The sequence below is a fragment of the Crotalus tigris genome, unplaced genomic scaffold (assembly GCF_016545835.1).
Source record: "Crotalus tigris isolate CLP2741 ecotype Arizona unplaced genomic scaffold, ASM1654583v1 scf7180000018916.1150873, whole genome shotgun sequence".
NCBI classification, from domain to species: domain Eukaryota; kingdom Metazoa; phylum Chordata; class Lepidosauria; order Squamata; family Viperidae; genus Crotalus; species Crotalus tigris.
In genome coordinates, this window is record NW_024097271.1 from 1,006,620 (window position 1) to 1,027,189 (window position 20,570).

Below are 20,570 nucleotides of genomic sequence, written 5' to 3' on the forward strand. Positions count from 1 at the left end.
TGTTATGCTGCAGCCTGATTCTAGTTGTTGGACGTTTCTACAATTCTGTTTTCATTTTGTCATTATGAGGTACTGAGTGTAGATTAATGAGAAAAAAAAATGAATTTCAACAACTGTAGAATCAGGCTGCAGCATAACAGCATTGACAAAAGTGAAGGGAGTCTGGAAGCTTTCTGAATGCACTGTACATTTGGAACAGCATAATAGAAGAGGCAGATGAGGATACAAATTGAGAAACTAGCATGTTAAACGAAACCATAGAGAACCGTTCAATAAAGCCAGAATTTGTTTTTATCTAACAAAGGGAAGGATGTAATATAGTTCTATAAATCCTAACAAACAGTACGGCCAGACCAAGGAGGTTTAAAAAGGATAGATGAAATAAGGAATTGTGATAATGCTAATGTCTAAAGCTGTTATATAATAAAAAAGTGTTGTTTTCTCTGCAATCCATGGCAAGAATCCTTATGTAATAGAAATAGCACTTAGACTTATATACTGCTTCGTAAAGCTTTACAGTCCTCTCTAAGTGGTTTATAGAATCAGATATTGCCCCCAACAATCTGGGTCCTCATTTTACGAAGCTCGGAGAGAAGGAAGGCTGGATCAACCTTGAATCAGTCAAAATCGAATTGCTGACAGTCAGCAGAATTAGCCAGCAATACTGCATTCTAACCATTGCACCACCAGGGCTCATAGAAAAATAGAATTAGAAAATAAAGGTGTGATATATTAGTGCATAATTATATATATTTTTAGGATTTTTAGATCAGAATAATCTTATGATAATGCAGTATCAGGTATGGTTTTGCTGATACTTTTCCCACAAGCTTAAATTCCATGTACTAGGAAGCAAACCCGAGCCTTTACATACTTAATGTAAGCTTTTAAATAATGTATTTATGCATAAATACATATTGGAAGAAATAAGCAAACATAAAGCTGGCTTGCAAGACAAGATTTCAGTTAGAGAAATCAGGAATTCTTCCACTTACCGTGAAAGAATATTTTCTAAGCCATAAATAATAGAGTTCAAAGTGCCATGGAGAAAAGGTTACACACAATCTGTTCTACTGATTCATGTTTTATATTTCCCAGTAGTCTTCCATAAATATTGTTTTTGAGGTATTGTAGCTAGGAAGAAAAACTTGTCTAGGCCATATTTGCATGATGTATAAAAACTGCCTAATTCTGGAATGCACATTACAAACATAGCAATCCTGTGTGTTTCCATACATTTTTAAATGCCATTTTTAAATTTTTTAAAAATGTTGTATTTCACTGTCCAGATTCCTAAGCTGCATCTGAAATTTGTGTTGGTTTATTTAAGATTAATTAAAGTCCTATTATTTCCTCAAATGGAATGTCAATTACATATTGGCTTCTCCATGACAAATAAAACATGAAATCTTATTTAATAATAATAATAATGATAAAGTTGGAAGGAACCTTGGAGGTCATCTAGTCCAACCCCCTGCTCAGGCAGGAAACCCTATACCATTTCGGACAAATGGCTGTCCAGTTTCTTCTTAAAAACTTCCAGTGTTGGCGCATTCACTGCTTCTGGAGGCAGGCTGTTCCACTGATTAATTGTTCTAACTGTCAGGAAGTTTCTCCTTAGTTCTAGGTTGCTTCTCTTTTTGGTTAGTTTCCACCCATTGCTTCTTGTCCTGCCTTCAGGCGCTTTGGAAAATAGCTTGATTCCCTCTTCTTTGTGGCAGCCCCTGAGATATTGGAACACTGCTATCATGTCCCCCCCTCGTCCTTCTCTTTGTTAAACTAGACATACTCAATTCCAGCAACCGTTCCTTATATTTATTTTGGTTTAGCATCCCACTTTGCAATCATATTCTGTGTAAAAAGCAGATTATGTAAATTCCCCTCTCATCCCACTTAACGTACCATAGCAGCCTAAAAAAAATGGAATTTGATACAAATAAAGACATCCATTAAGTTTAAATACTTTCAGCAATATTTATTTTGAGAACAAAATACTTTATTTGTCAATAAAACTATAGTTTACAGTAGAATATACTAAATAAATTATGTAATTTATCCTTTACAAGCAATATATCTAATCACAAATATTTCAAAGACAATATATGTACACAAACATAAGGCTTTGTTATAAATAGCTTCTTTATTTCACTAATAAACAGTGAAAATTTCTTTATAGAAGATAGTTTCCATAAAGTTATGTGCAGACATACTAAACTCTTGTATGAAATTAACAGATGAGCAATCATAATTCTGGGGGAAGGGGAGAAAAGCAGAACTGATTTATAGAATAGTCACCATTGTGAAGATGGCTCTTTAAATAGGAAAGGAGGATTAGATATTTCTGTCCATGATCACTGAATACATGCAAGTGAAAATACCACCTTCAACTCCTAAAAAGACAATAGGAAAGTAGGAGTAGCAGCTAAAAGGATGGAAGAGGCAAGGCTTCACAGTTGAGCAGGCAACAGCAGGCCATGATTAATTGTGGAATGTTTCCCATTTCATCTGCTGAGTCTAGGGTGGGATGTCTACAGTTCATGAGCCGCTTTGATGATTTCTGTAGAGCTCTGATGATTAAGACTTTGTTTACCAGGCTGAACAAAAAATTCTCCACATAAATCTGGAGTGCAGAAAGTGCATTTATTAAAATATGCTCGTTTTCTTTCATCTTCTGTTACTGTAAAAAGAAAAGAAAACATTTTACAAAAGAACAAAATTCAGGAATCCATTTTCTTACACATGTAAGGCTGTAAAATGTTTTGCTGCCTTTGTGCACTGCTTTTTGTCTTAAGATAGTTATAGATCAGCTTTTCTATAGTTAACCACACCGTGTTTTAATACTGTATATTTATTATACATTAATGACAGCTACCTGCTGCAATCTATTCTTCTTCTAAAAACACAAAATGGTACACATTAGAAACTAATTTTTGAGTAATACTTTGACAGTTAAAACTCCACTGGCACAATAATAATATTTGGGATGTTTTTATGCTCTGTTCTCAATTATATGTATATTTGCCTTCCTTTTCTCTCCTTGTCGCTCACTCTTTTTCAGTGGTTGTTCCAATTCTGTTACATGTGACAAAGTCTGCAGCCATTTCAGGTTAACGAGTACACAGAGGGATACACACTGAAAAAAAAAGGCTTCCTGTAATAAATTATCTTGCCCTATATTCAATCTTTAGAAACAAAAATATACACTAATAATAAAATAAAAACATGTTGCCTATAGTAGAAAACTATTTGGTAAAAAATGAAAGTCACTCAATATCAAACTGATAAAGATATCATTCTTTTTTCGTGTGATACACTATTAGAAAAACATGCTTGTCTATTTCAGGAAGGTAGTATCTTTGAGTTGAAGGACAGTACTGCCCTACTCCTGGGAGGACTGGTTGTGGGACCACAATATAATATCACCTGTACCATCAGAATTAAAACCATTAGAAAGTCTGACTTCCAAGGTGGTTCTTCTCCATCTATTTTTAACAATACCAATGTTTCTCTTCTGCTTTAGACAAAGCTTATTGTACTAAACTTAAACTCTGTGAGGTCGAAACATTTTACTATATGATTTCACATTAATTTTGTCACATTGGTATGAACTATATTAACATATTCAGTTTTAAATTAAATTTTGCACAGACTTCTAGTATTTGTTAAAAAATTGTGATGCTATTTAAAACGTTATGTAAAAAAAAATCTTACAAACTAACACAAACAACAAAACAACATCTCCCCCCAAAACCCCATCAAGCTATTTTTATAGCCTTAAATGAACTTAGTATTTGTGGTAGAATCAATCCAACTACATTAACAGAAAAGTAAATGTTAGGAGACACGTTGGAAATCTAATGCTGCTCAAAAAAAAAAAAAAAAAAATGTACCCAGCAACTATAAATTATACTCAATTATACTGAAAATGTTGGTAACCATTCATGGTTCCTGGCATGAGTCACATAGTACATAATGTGCAACATAATTAGATAATATATGAGATATTGATGATACTACTACATAACAGATTATTTAGTAACTACACATGAATAGCAGTATTGTGATACTCAATACACTAGAAAAACCCTTCCCAGCCTGACACCCTTCAGATGTAGTAGTACTATTAAGAGAAAATGCATTCCTAACTCATGGGGGAGGTTAAAGATATTTTATTTATTTAAATAAATTTATATAGCTACCCATCTTATGCTGAACTCTGGGTGGCTCCCAATCAACAATTAAAACATTTAAAAACCAACACAATACATAAATCTGTGAAAACCACTTCATAAAGCCCCTAAAAATAGAGAATTGTGCTTAAGTTAATTATACAGCCATTAGCAATGGAAGTACTGAATAGATTGGAGTATCCTTCAAGTAATGCACAATACACTGTATTGCAAACTCAGATATGTAAAGTCAGGTAGGGTATCAATATTTTAAATGTCTTTCAAAAAATCAGTTCAGTATTAGACTTCAGTATCTAAAGCAGTGGTTCTCAACCTGTGGGTCGGGACCCCATTTGGGGTCGAATGACCATTTCACGGGGGTCGGCAAACAACGCAGTCCGCCATTTTTTCCCCTTTTCCTTAGCTGTGCTACTCCCTTTTATTCTATTGGCTTTTGAAAACCAATAGAATAGACTCTCTTGAATAGAGTCTAATTCTATTGGCTTTCAAAAGCCAATAGGAATTGTCCAGGCTGTCTTTGCCCTGCTGAGCCCGCCAAAAGTCCCATTCTGCAAACGGTGCTGTACCAGTTGAGTAGTCCTCGACTTACGACCGGTTGAGTAGTCCTCGACTTACGACCGGTTGAGTAGTCCTCGACTTACGACCGGTTGGGGGTCGCGGCATTAAAAAGGTTGAGAACCACTGATTTAAAGAGCCTTTCTATCTTAGAGAGGCTGCTGAGATATATATCTGAAAACGCATGTCAATCTAGATTTTTTATCTCAGCTTTTCCTGGAGATTGTGAAACTAAAATATATATAAAGGAGAAAGTAATGAAACCTGGAAAGCCCTGAGTGAGAATATATATATTAATGGGCAAGGAAAGGAATTAGACAAAGAGAGAATTTTCTTATTATATACGAAAGAAAATGAAGCTGTTTTACTGTTCAAATCTAAGGCCTTATTAGTTGGATGTGGGTACTGATAGCTTCGCCAATCTATTCCGTTACTTATATTGCTGATGACTCTATAATTAACACTAACAGAATTCTACATTTTTAGGGGCACCTAGCTTTAATAGATTTGTGTATTATGCTGTTTTTACTGATGTTGTTTAGGGTTGGAGTTCTTACTTTTATATCACCTATATGAAGGCCAAGACAGCTGGAATTGTGTTAGTAGGTTATAAAACTAGCAGATCATGTTGGTAATTAATGCTTGAAAACTGAAAATTATAAACCCATATTTTGCCCCATTTAAATATAAAACAGACAACTGTTTTACGTTTAAAAGGTATAAAAAGCTTTATATGGAGAACAATCATGCAGGTAGTCCTCGACTTACAATGGTTCATTTAGTGACCATTCAAAGTTACAGCGGCACTGAAAAAAGTGACTTATGACCGTTTTTCACATTTACGATCATTGTAGCTCCCCCAGGGTCACGTGATCAAAATTCAGATGCTTGGCAACTGGTTCATATTTGTGACGGTTGCAGTGTCCTGGGGTCACCTGATCAGATTTTGCGACCTCCTGACAAGCAAAGACAATGGGGAATCCAGATTCACTTAACAACCATGATATTTATGTAAAAATGCAATGATTCACTTAACGACTGTGGCAGGAAAAGTCGTAAAATGAGGCAAGCTCACTTAACCAATGTTTCACTTAACAACATAAATTTTGGGCTCAAATGTGGTCGTAACTTGAGGACTACCGTAGTGCAGTTACATTTACAAATTAAAAAATACTTTTTAAAAAAAAACCCTGAACTTATGAAACTGATTCATTGGAATAAGTAGCAGTACATTGTTGCTTTGTTCTGAACTCTCCGGGCAAACAGTAAGTTAGACGTTTTGTACCTACCTGTATAGGAACGACAGATCAAGTCAAATAAAAGATGCCTGTGCTATTTTATCAGCAATAGGTGGCAGCGTTGTGTTTAACATGCAACTTGTTTACTGTTTCTTTGAAGACTTAGATTTTTAGAAGGTTCTAGTTTTGAAAACAGCCTTATAATATTCACTTCACAAAATAGCTGCAACACTAATTTTAATCTTGCAAAATAACTGATAAAGAGGTTGATGGTTATAATTACAACTGAATTATTCTATACTTGCAATGAAATTATTAGATTTGACGCATGCACGATTTGACCTTATCCCACAAAGGACCAGCTTGAAAAACTGTTCAGAGAATATAGCCAGGAATCGCCAGGAATCAACTCTATTTGAAAGCTACTCATTATTATTTGGTTATCAATACCTCCAGTAGTGATGCATACCACAGCCAATGATGACAGAACTTGATAAAAAGGCCCCCTGAGTTTCTATGTTTGGCCATACGTATCTAATGGTATTGAATTTTTGACTCGTTTTATTCAGCTTTTTTACTTCATGTTCTTTCTCTACTACTATATGCCTTGAATTTACTGTGAATTATTTTGTATTCATGCATTCAGAGAGTCAAAATAAAAAGATACTAAATCATCTTAGGATAATGTTTTGCTTCAAAATGAAAGCAAAGATTTCTAAACAGAATCTTGGCTGCTCGGATCAAGCTTTTCACTCAGAGTAACTAGGGTGCCTGTGTATATGAATGCTAACACTTGGACAAAAGAGCAAAAACAAAGACTGCTTATTGGTGATTTCCACTTTTTGTTGCTTTGCTGAAAACTCTGACTCAAGAAGAGGCTGCTGTGTTTAGTCTCAAAAGTAAGTCACTCACACAAACTCTTGAGTTTGCTTCTCAAGATGAAACACTGAAGTATCAACATAGGCCTTTCAGCGCATATCAACATAAAAATGACCTTTTCTCTCTTTCTCATGCAACAAACAAGAAATGCTTTTACTCAGTTTTACACACACACACACACACACACACACACACACACACACACACACACACTCTCTAAGAGAAGTCCCAAATTAAAGTAGCTGATAGAATGGATTTGCAGCTAAGTAACAAACTGTATTTATTCTGAGTATGGTAGTTACAATCAGTCAAAACTAAAACACTGAAGAAAAACTTCCTGAGCAGAAGGCTGTATTATGCTATATTTTTACAGTTCCCCTGCAGGAAACTGTTATGGTTAATAAAAATTAAAAATGGGTTCAAATGTCCTGACATCTGCCATGTTGAATATAGAGGCAGTGTTGACACAGGCAGTTGCCAGAAGCTTCCTCTTCCCTTAAATCTGTATTGTGTTTTTTTTTTTCCTCCAAAAAGGTATATTTTATTTCTTAAAATATAATCATTAGTGTCAAGAAACACTTACTCTTGAGGTAGTAGTTTTCCCAAACATGATCTATTTTAATGAATATGCGAATGGCAATGAAAGGCTCTTGGAAATTAACAGAATAACCCGTAAGAATAACCAATCTGCTAGTTCCACCACAGCTACAAAAGAGATGAAAAGATTACCCCCCCCCCCAATGATCAGAGACACTTCCCAGATGGCCCATGGTCGTCTTCATTACTGAGATCCTTGAAACACAAAGACTCAGAAGTGCTTAGGAGACAAGAATTGTGTGGTGGGATAAACTGAGAGTTCCCACTTGTGGAAAATGGATTCACCCATGGTTCTGCAAAACTCTAATGCTTTACTTGAAAACCATTTCCTGAGCTAAAAAATAAACCCGTTATCAAACAAGGACATAAACATTATGTATGCAGGTCCTCAAAGTTAGAGCATCCTACATTATCAATGTTGTGAAAATATAAAGAGATAGCTTGGCAAATACTTTACATTTTCCAGATTATGGAATGAAATATTTACACTATACTATGAGCAGATTACAACACACAATGATTCAAAGTTAAGTTGAAACGTAAATGCTTTAAAAATGTAATCAAAACACTACTAACATGATTTGGACAACTTACTAAATATACATCCAGGACAGAGGCATTATCAGTCTCAGTTTCCACCGTGCTCTGTTCTGAAGTCAAGCAGATGGCACTGTCTTCTAAAGTGAACGTTGAACTTGAAGGCAACCCCTTACTGGATGGGAAAAGAAGATACAATGAACACTCATAAAATGAAGAACTGTTTTGGCCTTTCCTGGCCTCTTAAAGAGCTTTCTACATATTTGTCAAGCTCTGCTTAATGCTGGGTTGCCATGCAACTCTACCAAAATATTACTTAATCAAAGACCAAGCCCTTTGGCATCCAGTAACTTGCCAGGCCTCAAAGCTACAATACCCTGGTTGCTACTTGAAGGAGAAGAAAAGTTATGAAGGGCATGAAGGAAAGATCATAAGAAGGAACCTCTAGTTGCTATGGGGTGACCCTAGGAAGAAGAATGCTAGGAGATTAGCAAAATACAATTGTGGCTATGAAGATTTCTATGAGTGCTGCTGAGCTGTTCTCAAGCGTTTTCTCTAGAGACACAATCTCCTGAATTGTGATTTTGCTATATATTCCTAGCATGCATTATATTAAAATACTTAACAGGAACAACAGAAATATTCTTTTGGATAATAAAAAAAAGTCTCCACTTAATTATATATCCTCATTATATTGCAATGCTACAAAAACAACTGGTCATGTATAAATTGTTGTTGGCAGTGTCATAAATAAACTTCATGTATTTATACACCATGATTTCCAGAAGTCATCAGCCTAAAGGCATTTCTACATTCTTCGTCTGTTTATACACACAACATCCACACACACAACCTAGGAGCTGTTAATTTATTATGGTTATTTAGAAACAGGAAAAGCAAAACCTGATACACCCACAGAATGAGCCAGGTTCCAGAGTGAGTGATATGTTGTAGCTTTTCCTGTTTTATTCATCTCATGCTATAAATATATTATTACAGCTGTGACTAAATAATCTGTAACATTAAAGAGTTTATTCATGTGTTTTTGCACAGATTTTAGAACCATTAGTAATTCAAAGAAAGAAAAATAAACAGTAACATTTCCATAAAAACCTAAAGGCTGTATAGTAGTTTTCCTTCTATCAAAATAGGAAGCGAAGTACTCCCATAATGTAATATATACACACTTATGAAGGCAGCTCAGGCAGTTCTATATCCACAAGACTAGTTTGACTTCACAGATAAATTATTGTGGCTTAAAGCAAGATTCTTATTCATGTACACATCACTAGAGCAGACCAAAGCTTCAACCATGCCTTAAGAAAGTTAGGGTTCATAGGCTCAGATCCAATGATCCAGGGCATGCCTAATTTTTTTTTAATTTCCCAGGGGTAAAAGCTGATAACTGTGGCACAAGTGGGCATTAGAAACCATTATCCAGACAGGCTTTGCTAGAGATATTGCTTGCCTTCCACCACGTTTCTGATTTGCCCTTGTTTGTTGAAGATTTAGCTTTTTCGGCTGCTCTCTGCTGGATGTCTTGTCTATAAATGTTGGCCTGACTTTTAAGTTTATTGCGAATTATTGGTTTTAGGCATTTTAGATTATTTATTCATTAGCTTCCTAATACCCTAGACATGTCTTAAAAGGGTTGGGAGAATGTAATCAGTCCCACCTTAATTATGGCATCAGCAGCAGCAGTTACATTCATTTTTTTTTATCCCACTTTTCCCCAAAAGAAGCCACAACTCTCTTGTCTCCACATTTTCCCATACAACAATGAGCTAAAGACTCATCCTAAGTTACTTAGGATCACTCAATAAATCCTCAGAGTGGGCCTTCACAGTTCTAATTCATTCTTAAAAACTACATGGTGCTGGACCTTTTTAAAAACTTTTATTTAACAATTATTATAATTTGTCCCAATCCCCAAAGGCTATGAGTGAATATTAAAACAAGCAAAAAAGAAAAACATTATCTTGGCAATAAAACCCAAACCAAAGCTTATGATAGATATCTTCAATCAAAAGAGGCGTAGTCAAAATCCACCTAAGTAAAGCCCCAATGGGGACTGCACATATTTCTTATGGGGAACTCTCAATAGACATTCTCTAGATGATTAAACTGGATGGGCAGATTTGATGCTGTTGCTGGTTATATCCTATGTTCTGCTATGTGTAGCTTTAAAGATGATGGTCAATCCAAATAGGAATTTCTATTTCAAGAATCCTAAAGTCGTTTGTAAATTTCGTTCTAAACAGCTCCATTAAGAAACTCAATATATTATGAATAAATTAAATAGCCATCTCACAGTTAAGGGAGATATGAAGCTATTTTTAAAATGGCCTTATGGGTTGTATGTATCTTTCTCAATCTTGGGTGCTCTACCATAGGCTTGGGAGTTTTCGGGTTCAGCATGTTAACTGTTCCTAGCACTTCCCTCTTCTGGGCAAAGAGTTCTGATGTTCTCTTTGGGATCTGTTGAAGTCATTCTTCCAGCTTAGGAACCACAGTCCCAAGTGCTCTACAACCATTGGGAACACTTTGGCCTTTACTTTCCACATCTCCTCCAATTTGTCCTTCAGACCTGGTACTTCTCCAATACTGGTTGTTCCTGATGTTGCTGTCACTGTTACATCTATCACCAACACTATCTTTTAGTCCTTGTCTAGTACCACAATGTCTGCTTGAGTTGCCAGTACCTGCCTATCTAGATTTGGAAGACCCACAGGATTTTAGCACTGCTATTCGCCATGACCTTCTGTCTATTCCAAGCATACATTGATCAAAATTAATTCTTACAGTCAAGTGTATTTAGTTTATCACATACACATAGTCAAAGATATAAATGATAGACAGATATTCTTAATTTGAATTATAATTATTATTGGTTCCTTATTTTAAATAGTATGCTTAGTAAGTCTGGAAATACATTTCCAAGAGAAATTGGTTGTACTCCTTTGTAGGAGGAGGGAAGCACAGTGGCTCAGCTGGGCTTGTTGGATGGAAACCCAACACCCCAGACTTGAGACCTGAGCGCCACGCAATGGGGTGAGTTCCCGTCCTCGGCCCAGCTCCTGCCCACCTAGCAATTCAAAAGCATGCAAATTTGAGTAGATAAATAGGTACCACTTTTGTGGGAAGGTAACAGCACTCCATGATGTCATGCTGGCCACAAGACCGCGGAAATGTCTTTAGCCAGCACTGGCTCAAAGGCCTTGAAACGGAGATGAGCACTGCACTCTATAGTCGGCAAGAACTAGCGGAGTAAAATCTGCAGAGACTCCTTTACTTTTTTTTTTTTTTTTTGGTAGGAGGATTAGATAAGATCATGATGAAAGCCATGTGAGGCGAGAAAGTAACACTAATTTGAACTTAGGAACCACTATAATGTTTCTTTTAAGAACAAGTGAGATCAAAATAGATGAATTATAAGGAGTGCCAAATTAGATTTTAAAAAACCCAATGGATAATATCTAGGCATTGTTATCTATAGCAGACATGTTCATAGAGTTCAATTACAGAATTTAAATTTGCATGGTAAATTAGTGTGAATTCCATCACATCATGTAAATATATATTCCATTACATCATGCAAATAAATCTTGCACATTATGGCAAGACATAAATTACTACTGGTTCTTACAACATTTAACACTATCAAATCCATCCAATTCAGTTCAGTTTAACTAACAAAATGCCCATGTATATTTCCAGGACATGGCTAAGACAAGATAGTAATTCTACACTAATGTCAATTGGCTCTTCCAAGATTATTATTTTTATTTCTTCCTCTTGACAATAGCTTGCTAATGATTGCTTTTCCCAGAAAACCTTGAAAATTGATGTTCTGCTGAAATGAAGGAAATATAAAATCAGAGGGTTTGGGAAATATTTTTCAAAATGCTGAAAACACCTCATTCTTCAAATGACTTTTTGGCACTCCTTTTAAAACCATCCACCTATCTTGATCTCACCTGTTCTCAAGGGCACCATCGTACTGGCCCCTAGCTTCAAATTAGTGTCGCTTTCTTGCCTCACATGGCTTTGATCATCCCCCATGCTGACTCTACAAAGAAACCGGATGCTATAATGATGAAGGAACAAAGAAGAATAAACCATAAAAGAGAAGGATGAAGAACACTGCCCTGAAAATAACCGCATGTTTCCTTGCAGAAATAATTATTTGCTTTCCAATAAACTTAACACAGTTTTGTGGTATAGATGGTGCTGTTCAGGCAAAACCATTGTAGTAACATCTAAAATCTATCTATTCCCCTTAGAATAACTTCCTGTGTTCCCATCATGAATCTTTTGCAAGTTACCTAAATTCAGGTACAATCTCTCTCCACAATCATATTTAGAAATCATGAAAAGATATATTTTGCTGCAATTATCGACTTTTAGAAGCATCTCAAACACACAGTTGCATATTGCACATAGAAAATACAACACACTATTTTTTCCCTTAAATTGATACCTAATAAAGATAAAAGCAAAAAACACTATCAATCCTTCAGTGGTTTTAGTCTAATATGATGTAAATAACTTGGTGGAAGATTAACTGTTGCTAACACTGAGTCTTTAATACCCAATTTTGTAACGATTTTTTGTCCCAAGAATATTGAATCTTTGCTGAATAAAACCCTTCCTATGTAAGCATGATATATTGTCAGCTACAAAAAAAGCCACACAAACGTCCTATTAAGTTATTTATATACTTCAGCATGCAAGGAATATTGAGAAGTTGCTGTGCTAAGTAAAACTGCGCTGCAACATCAATAAAAATACGGGCTATTCATACAAATACTGTCTGCAGAATCCTGCATTATAAAATCATGGGTCTTCATACGGAGAATTCTACACACAAACATATAGTAACGAGGTTAATTATGACATTGGAACAGCCTATAGCTATGAATTTACATTTATATTTCCATTATTCTTCTGCAGAACATTGCAGTTTTTATCAGAAGTAATATGTGGAACTGATACTGCAATATATTCTTCTCTATATTGGAATGGATTGCAATTAGAGGTTCTTTTATGTTACCAAATGTAGGTTAGGGCAGAAGCATGTCTGCATTATTGATGTTTATTAGGGACACTGGATACTGCCTACTCCAAGCAATACTAACCTGAACAACAAAGGTGAGACTACTTCACCCTACATTTTCAAGGGAGGGGGGGGGCTGACCTGAGGAAGCAGTGCTTTTTTGTGGCAGCATAAACACTGGGATCAGCCTACCCTTCCCTGATTTTCAAAAAGGTTGAAAACAGAATTGTTTTAGAGAACTTTCTCCTGAGTTTATGTATGATGTCATCCTTTACTTTTATTTTTGTTTTTTTTGACTGTGCCTTTGCTGATGTCATGAGTTACATACATTTTTAAGTGGAACCATGGACATTTTAATTATTTTCTATTTATATTCCATAGAAACCATCAAGAATCAGTTTGATTGCAATGGGACAGAAATGTGTTAAATAATCCTCACAGAATGTGTTCAAAGGTTTGCTTTTCCAGGCCACAGGATTTGTGCAATTTGGAGTAATTTCATGTTATTTTATTTGTGTCATAACTAAATTCACTTAAAAACCCTAGCTTATTTAATAATTTATGTTATGTTTTGTATTCTGTGGTACGGACAAGTCATTGAACTATTCTGATTTGCAGAATGCTAAAGCTGTTTGAACATCTTTCTGATGGCTTAAATATTTGAAAAAAATACCTTGCAAGAGCCTTGATATAGTTGCTGTTGCTTCTGTTAAGTACCTACTTTCAGCTCATACCAGCTACTTTGATTAAGGAATATATCTAAACACATTGGTTCAGTAAATTAATGCACAGGAATTCCAGAGCTAGAACACTTCTCATGTTCTATGTTGCTCATCGCAACACATCACGTGATGCGGCGAGTTTGACACCCGTATTCTACATTGCGAGTTTGGCATTCCTTGTATCAAGAACTGGTCCAGAAAAGTTAGCATAAGCATTCTCTTGATGCCCCGTTGACAGTTTTGAGAATCTACACAAAACGATCTAGAATGAGCAACTGATTGCAGCAATTATCCTTTTATTCAAAGTAACTGATCATTCATTATACTATACAATTTTTTAAACTTAATAATTGTATTGTATTGTATTTAACATTTCTAAAATTTTCTATTTTAAAAATTATGGGTTTTAACTGAAAATGATAAAACATTTGTTAAGTTGCAAGAATTTCTATTATTTATCAGTTAATAGTGGTATCAAACCTTTTTAAGCACGAAGAATACTGAAGAACCCTCCCACACTGTGAAAATCAATGTGGGGCCAGAGAAAAATAAATGCATCAGCATTTATCTCGATTTAATTAATTTCTTTAGTGAAAGAAACTCCAGTTTCAGTAGATAAAATGCTAATCAAGTTCTTTAACTTTATAATCCCCTTAGGAGTGTAGTAGGAGGAGAAAATAATTCTGCATCCCCACTTTGGCTAGAAAGACACACTTTGGGTGGAACTGTACAAGTTTGGGCTTGTTTGACTTTGGATCCAAGACACAGCTTTGCTTTTTCTACTTTCTCAATCTTCATGAATGTCTATGTGACAACTGATGCTAGTATGCACAGGACTGTTCAATTTAGCTATAAAAGCTGGGAAATAAACTTGAGCCTCTAGAAATGTAGGGTGAAGGACAATTCTTCCCCTAACAAAGACCACCAAAGATATTTGCCTGGGGGGGGGGGGGGTAAGCAAATCCGGAATTTTCAGAACGTAGCTTCTTTTTACCCAGATGACAGCAACACAGATCACTGTTATAGATCTGAAACTTTAGAAACTGCTCTTTTGCTTTGCTTTTTCAAGATTCAATTATGTCTGAGGCTTTGTGGTTTTATATTTGGATCTTGTTCAAATCGGATGCACATTCATAACTGTGGCAGGTTTTGCATATTAAAATGGAATTTTTGCACCCTGAAAGTTAGAATTGCATTAAAGAATTCCTAATGTAATACAGGGGGTTAACACGGAGAAATGTTAAGAAGATTTGCTTCAGTAATTCCACAGAAAATACATATGCGGGATTTTATACCAAGATTTTATATAGAACTAAACTAATATTTTTTTTTAAAAAAACCTGTTATATAATTCCTGGAGAAGGTAATTAAAATCTAACACCAACTTTTGTTCTTTTGTAATAAAAAAAATACTTTACAAATCTTTAAGTTTGGCAACAGAGTGCTGAAGTGGGGTTATGACTTATTCATAGATTTATTCCTTCTATATGCAGGCATTTCTGTAAGAACCCACAAAATAGCAAGATTCCAGGGCAACAAGCTTAGAGATAAGCTCAAATGGTATTTGGTTAGAACTTTTCGCTTTCTGGAATGCAAAATAATTATTCTTATGATTACATGAGGTACCAAAGTTGTGATCTTGGCAATAATATGGAAATACTGTTTTTTATTTCCCAATGTAGTCTGCAGACTGGGAATTATCCTATGGGCTTCCTATTCCAATAATAAACAAGGCCAAGTATTTCATTTTTCCAGATTAAATCAGCTTCCTTGGTTCTGTCACCTACTGTGATATTGAAGCAAGGGCCCACTCAAAATGTTGCATCTAGCCCTCCCAAATGCGTGACTATCTTTTCTGGGCACTTTGCTTGACTGTCATCTCAGCTTGCTGTCAGGAGTGAAACCCCCACAGTAGCTGTTATAGAGACCCTGTTCATGCTACGGGAAATACAGTAATAATTAATTAATTATTCTCTCTTTATATAGGTAAAAGGTAAAGGAGTCCTCCGCTAGTCTTCAGAGGGCAGTGCTCATCTCCGTTTCTAGGCCATTGAGCCAGACCTATCTGAAGATGTTTCCATGGTCATGTGGCCAGCTTGACATCATGCCACAGCACTGTTATCTTCCCACCAAATCTACTCGCATTTGCAAGCTTTTGAACTACTAGGACAGTGGTTCTCAACCTTTTTAATACCGCGACCCCAACCGGTCGTAAGTCAAGGACTACTCAACCGGTCGTAAGTTGAGGACTACTGAACCGGTGCAGCACCGTTTGCAGAATGGGACTTTTGGCGGGCTCAGCAGGGCAGAGACAGCCTGGACAATTCCTGTTGGCTTTTGAAAGCCAATAGAATTAGACTCTATTCAAGAGAGTCTATTCTATTGGCTTTCAAAAGCCAATAGAATAAAAGGGAGTAGCACAGCTAAGGAAAAGGGGAAAAAAATGGCAGACTGCGTTGTTTGGCGACCCCCGTGAAATGGTCGTTCGACCCCAAATGGGGTCCCGACCCACAGGTTGAGAACCACTGTGCTAGGATGTCAGGAGCTGGGGCAAGTAATGGGAACTCACCTCATCATGTGGCACTGACAAGCCCGACTGAGCCATTGCACCATTCCTCTCTCTATATATATGCCATTTCTAATTTCTCCTTTTATTTAATTTAAAATGACAGCTTTAACTAACAGAGACAACAGATGAGAATTATTATAATTATTCCACGTTTCTGCCTACCATAGATGGCAGAATGTCATCACCATCTTTATACAAAAGAAAAATAATTCTGATTGTGAAAACAACCAGCCAAGATGTCCACTGTGAGAAATAAACAGAAGTTTGTATGATGTTTGCTGCCTTGAGTTGACCTCTTTTTCAGAAAAAAATGGTGAGATAAAGAAAACAAGTTACAGTTATGAAGTTATTCTCTACCAAGCTTCTTCAGAAGGGTTTAACTACATATATTTTATTTTATGTTGGTAATATATAATATATGATTTTATATTTTATGTTGGTAATATATAATATATTATGTAGTATAAGACAGTTTTCACTTTAAAGTCAATAATATAGTTTAATATATATCATTTATTTGGACCACTTTTCCTTATCCAAAACTAACACTGTTGTTTCTTTTCAAAGGCAGCTTTCCAGAAATTCTTGCTGCATTTAGAAGAACAAGTTTAAATGAAAGCAGATAAAGATTGGCACTGATGTTAGTTCATCTCTCAATAGGGATACATAGCAGCTTAATAGGTTTCAAGTCACTGAAGACGACCCTGACATGAGACACCAAAACTTTCTAAGTACCTTCAGCTAAATTGAAAAGAGGGAAAAATGGATAACGGAGTTTTCAGTTACTTCAAGAAATGCCAAAATGTTTAAACATTTCAACCAGCGAACCACACGATAGAACAGGAAAAGTATGGAGCAAAATGTTCTTGGTTCCCAAGTAGAATTTACATAAACAACCAATTCTTTTTTTTATTTAATTATTTTCTATTCTGATAATAACGGCTAAATTTAACTTTCAGTTTAGGGGATTTCTGAAGCCCTTTGCACAATAGCTAGACAGAGGAGAAAAAAATGGGAACTTGATACTAACCAATACAGGGCGCAAAATAAAACACAGGCTGCAAGTATTATGCACACTTATTTGGAAAAAAAATACCTTGAACTTGTGGGGATTAGTTTAAATCAGTGGTTCTCAACCTTTTTAATGCTGCGGCCCCCAACCGGTCGTAAATCGAGGACTAATCAACCGGTTGTAAATCGAGGACTACTCAACTGGTGCAGCATCATTTGCAGAATGGGACTTTTGGCGGGCTCAGCAGGGCAGAGACAGCCTGGACAATTCCTGTTGGCTTTTGAAAGCCAATAGAATTAGACTCTATTCAAGAGAGTCTATTCTACTGGCTTTCAAAAGCCAATAGAATAAAAGGGAGTAGCACAGCTAAGGAAAAGGGGAAAAAAATGGCGGACTGCGTTGTTTGGCAACCCTCGTGAAATGGTCGTTCGTCCCCAAATGGGGTCCCGACCCACAGGTTGAGAACCACTGGTTTAAATAATGTTCCAAATAGCCCAGAGAGGACCAACATCTGCACTGATTGAGGTGTTACAGAGTTTAAAAAGCCGGTGTGAGAATAAGAAATCTAGCAGCTATTACCAAAACTATCAGCAGATACATATTCTATCACATTACCAAAACAGACATGCCTCATCTCATTTGCACCTAGAATGCACAAACAAACAAATCAGTTTTGCAGCAATAGATTGCTTAAAAGTTTGCCATCTGAAAGAGTAGTGCTTGCTGGAGCATTTGAGTTGTAACCTTAGACCTTTAATAAAAACTATTAATCAGATTCTGAGAAACTAATTCTTTGGATTAACTGTTTCCAGTCTAGATTGCTAGGAGAAAAGTATGAGAGCTACAGGTAGTCCTCGACTTACGAACACAACTGAGCTCAACATTTCTGTTGCTAAGCAAGACAGTTGCTAAGTGAGTTTTGCCCCATTTTGCAAACTTTCTTGCCACAGTTGTTAAGTGAATCACTGCAGTTGTTATGGTAGTAACATGGTTGTTAAGTGAATTTGGCTTTGCTGTTCAGAAGGTTGTAAAAGGTGATCCCATGACCCTGGGACACTGCAGCCATCATAAATACATGCCAGTTGCCAAGCAGTCAAATTTTGATCACCTGACCAGGGGGATGCTGCAATGGTCATAAATGTGAAAAACAGTCATAAGTCACTTTTTTCAGTGCTGTTGTAACTTCAAATGGGCACTAAACAAATGGTTGTAAACCAAGGACTACCTGTAATTTGATTGGGATCCTAGCAAGGTAAGGAGAAACTTAATCCATCCTTCCATATTGTAGTAAAAAAGTGAATATTCAGGTTACCTGTTAGAATAAAACCTAGTTCCATCATGTTGATAAGGGTCATCTACGTAGAGAGAGGAGGAAGAAATTGTGGTTGCTAAAGAAGCAGCTTCAAACAGAGATGCTGTGCTTGGCACTAAATCTGGATGATGTCGGGAGGCTAATACTGTATACGAAAAAAAGGGGGGGAAAAAGTCAAATTAGTGTATGTAAAAATCAAGGGCTTATTTGCCGTGAAAACACACAAACGAGATACCGAAAGGCTGTGTTTGTGTGATCATCCATAGCTTCATTAAATAGGGGTTTATAAAGTTATGGGTGAATATTGTGACTGGGTGTGCCTTCCTTCTTTTAAATCCCTTATTGCATTCTGCCTTTGAACCAAAGATCTTGATTTAAGATAATGCTCAATCTTAATGCATATTAAGTTGGGGGGGAGGGTTAGGTAATCTGCTATTATTATCTATTATCTTCAGAAAAGCTTAAAACATTTTTTTTCCTTTTGTTTAAATGATAAGTGTACAATTATTTCAGGTCAAGGATTGCATTAGAGTTTTGGTTGACATAGCAGGGGGCTCATTTGAGAGCACTGTGCAAGTCTAGCCTAAAACGCTGAATTTAATGTAATTTGATTAAACGCAAATATAATTAAATACAATTAATATTATTTTTCGGAAGTCTTAAAATCAATCTGACAGCTTTTGAAGGGAGTCTGGAGGTCCATATGTAGGGAATTAGGGAGTTGCGTTGTTTACTATTCTTCTGGAATACCAGAATGTGCACCCCTGTTCTAAAACTATCACTTTTTCCTTTTGGCAAATGCTAGCTTTGGAATCTAGAGCATCTTATTCTACTGAAAATTACCTTCTTCATCAAGGCTATAGTAACTTTGTCCTTCTGTGAGTAAATCATGCTTTTCATCTTTCCAGTCTTGGCTAACTACTGACACATATTCTTGTGATGTAGCTTTTAGAGCAGCAATAGAATTGCATCGTTTCTTGGAAGGAGATGACTTCAAAACTGGGGTTTTAGAAGGGAGATAATGAAAGTAATGTAAACATAGATTGTTTTTATAGCCAACTTTCCATTATTATGCAAATACTTCCTTTCCCTGAATATCCCAAAAGAGGCTTGAACAGATTGCTCAAATAACTGCCATTATCATAAATATGACACAATCATTTGTCTTCAGAAAAAATCCAGAGAATGTGCCAGTATAAATCTGAGAAATAGCAGCTTTTAGTTATAGGTTAATAAAACTTGAACTCAACTTTAAAATGGCAAGGAGTTACTAAGAGGCTAAGTATAAGTTATAACAATGAATAGCATTTGTTCAATTTTTGTATCTGGGACAAGAGAAACAACTTTATGGCAGTACAGACAAAAAAAATTTTTTTTGCACATAATGTTGTAAGGGAAAAAACAGATTCAAAGTATAATCCAAAGTAAAATTCAATCTTAGTTCACTTTTTGGGATAGCCAAAATGAGTTAAGAACTTCAGTGTGTAATTTAATGTGATGCACTACAATTTTCTTTTCTATAATGAGATTTAAGGATTCATCTGTTCCTGTGTAAATAGGAAATGTTATCTGCATCTAAGTATCTGTACTGGTTGACAAGGTTGACCAGTGCAGCTTCTCTGGATAGAGTGGCCCAATGAATGTTAAGGGATATTGACAAGACCTTGAGCCCAACCTTAACCCAGGCAACCTTTATCTCCTGCTTAATGAAGAAAGGCTAAGTTCAAAAGCATGTTCCTCCATTAAAGACAGGGCAGAGATATGGCGGGAACGAGATTATTTTCCGTTATCAGTCTGACTAGAATAATATCTGCCCATATCATCACATAATCATCATGGAGTAACATAGGGATCCATTAGAATTTAAGGATAATTCTTATAGTGTCTTGTATGCAGTGCAGTG

The 20,570-nt window shown here is 36.0% G+C and overlaps 1 protein-coding gene across 4 annotated transcripts in view; it reads right to left on the reverse strand.

Moving 5' to 3' along the window:
* Positions 1 to 1,955: 1,955 nt before the first annotated feature.
* PIP5K1B (phosphatidylinositol-4-phosphate 5-kinase type 1 beta) overlaps positions 1,956 to 20,570 on the reverse strand; it is a 91,823-nt gene continuing 73,208 nt past the window's right edge. For 3 of the 4 annotated variants that reach the window (XM_039357375.1, XM_039357376.1, XM_039357377.1), the window contains exons 12-15: positions 19,511 to 19,666; positions 18,668 to 18,812; positions 8,054 to 8,171; positions 1,956 to 2,677 (exon numbers count right to left, since the gene is read on the reverse strand). In XM_039357375.1, coding sequence (XP_039213309.1) covers positions 2,675 to 2,677; positions 8,054 to 8,171; positions 18,668 to 18,812; positions 19,511 to 19,666 — 422 coding nt within the window. In that variant the 3' untranslated portion in view covers positions 1,956 to 2,674. The remainder of the gene's footprint in view (positions 2,678 to 8,053; positions 8,172 to 18,667; positions 18,813 to 19,510; positions 19,667 to 20,570) is intronic. The other variant, XM_039357378.1, reaches the window with a different exon arrangement.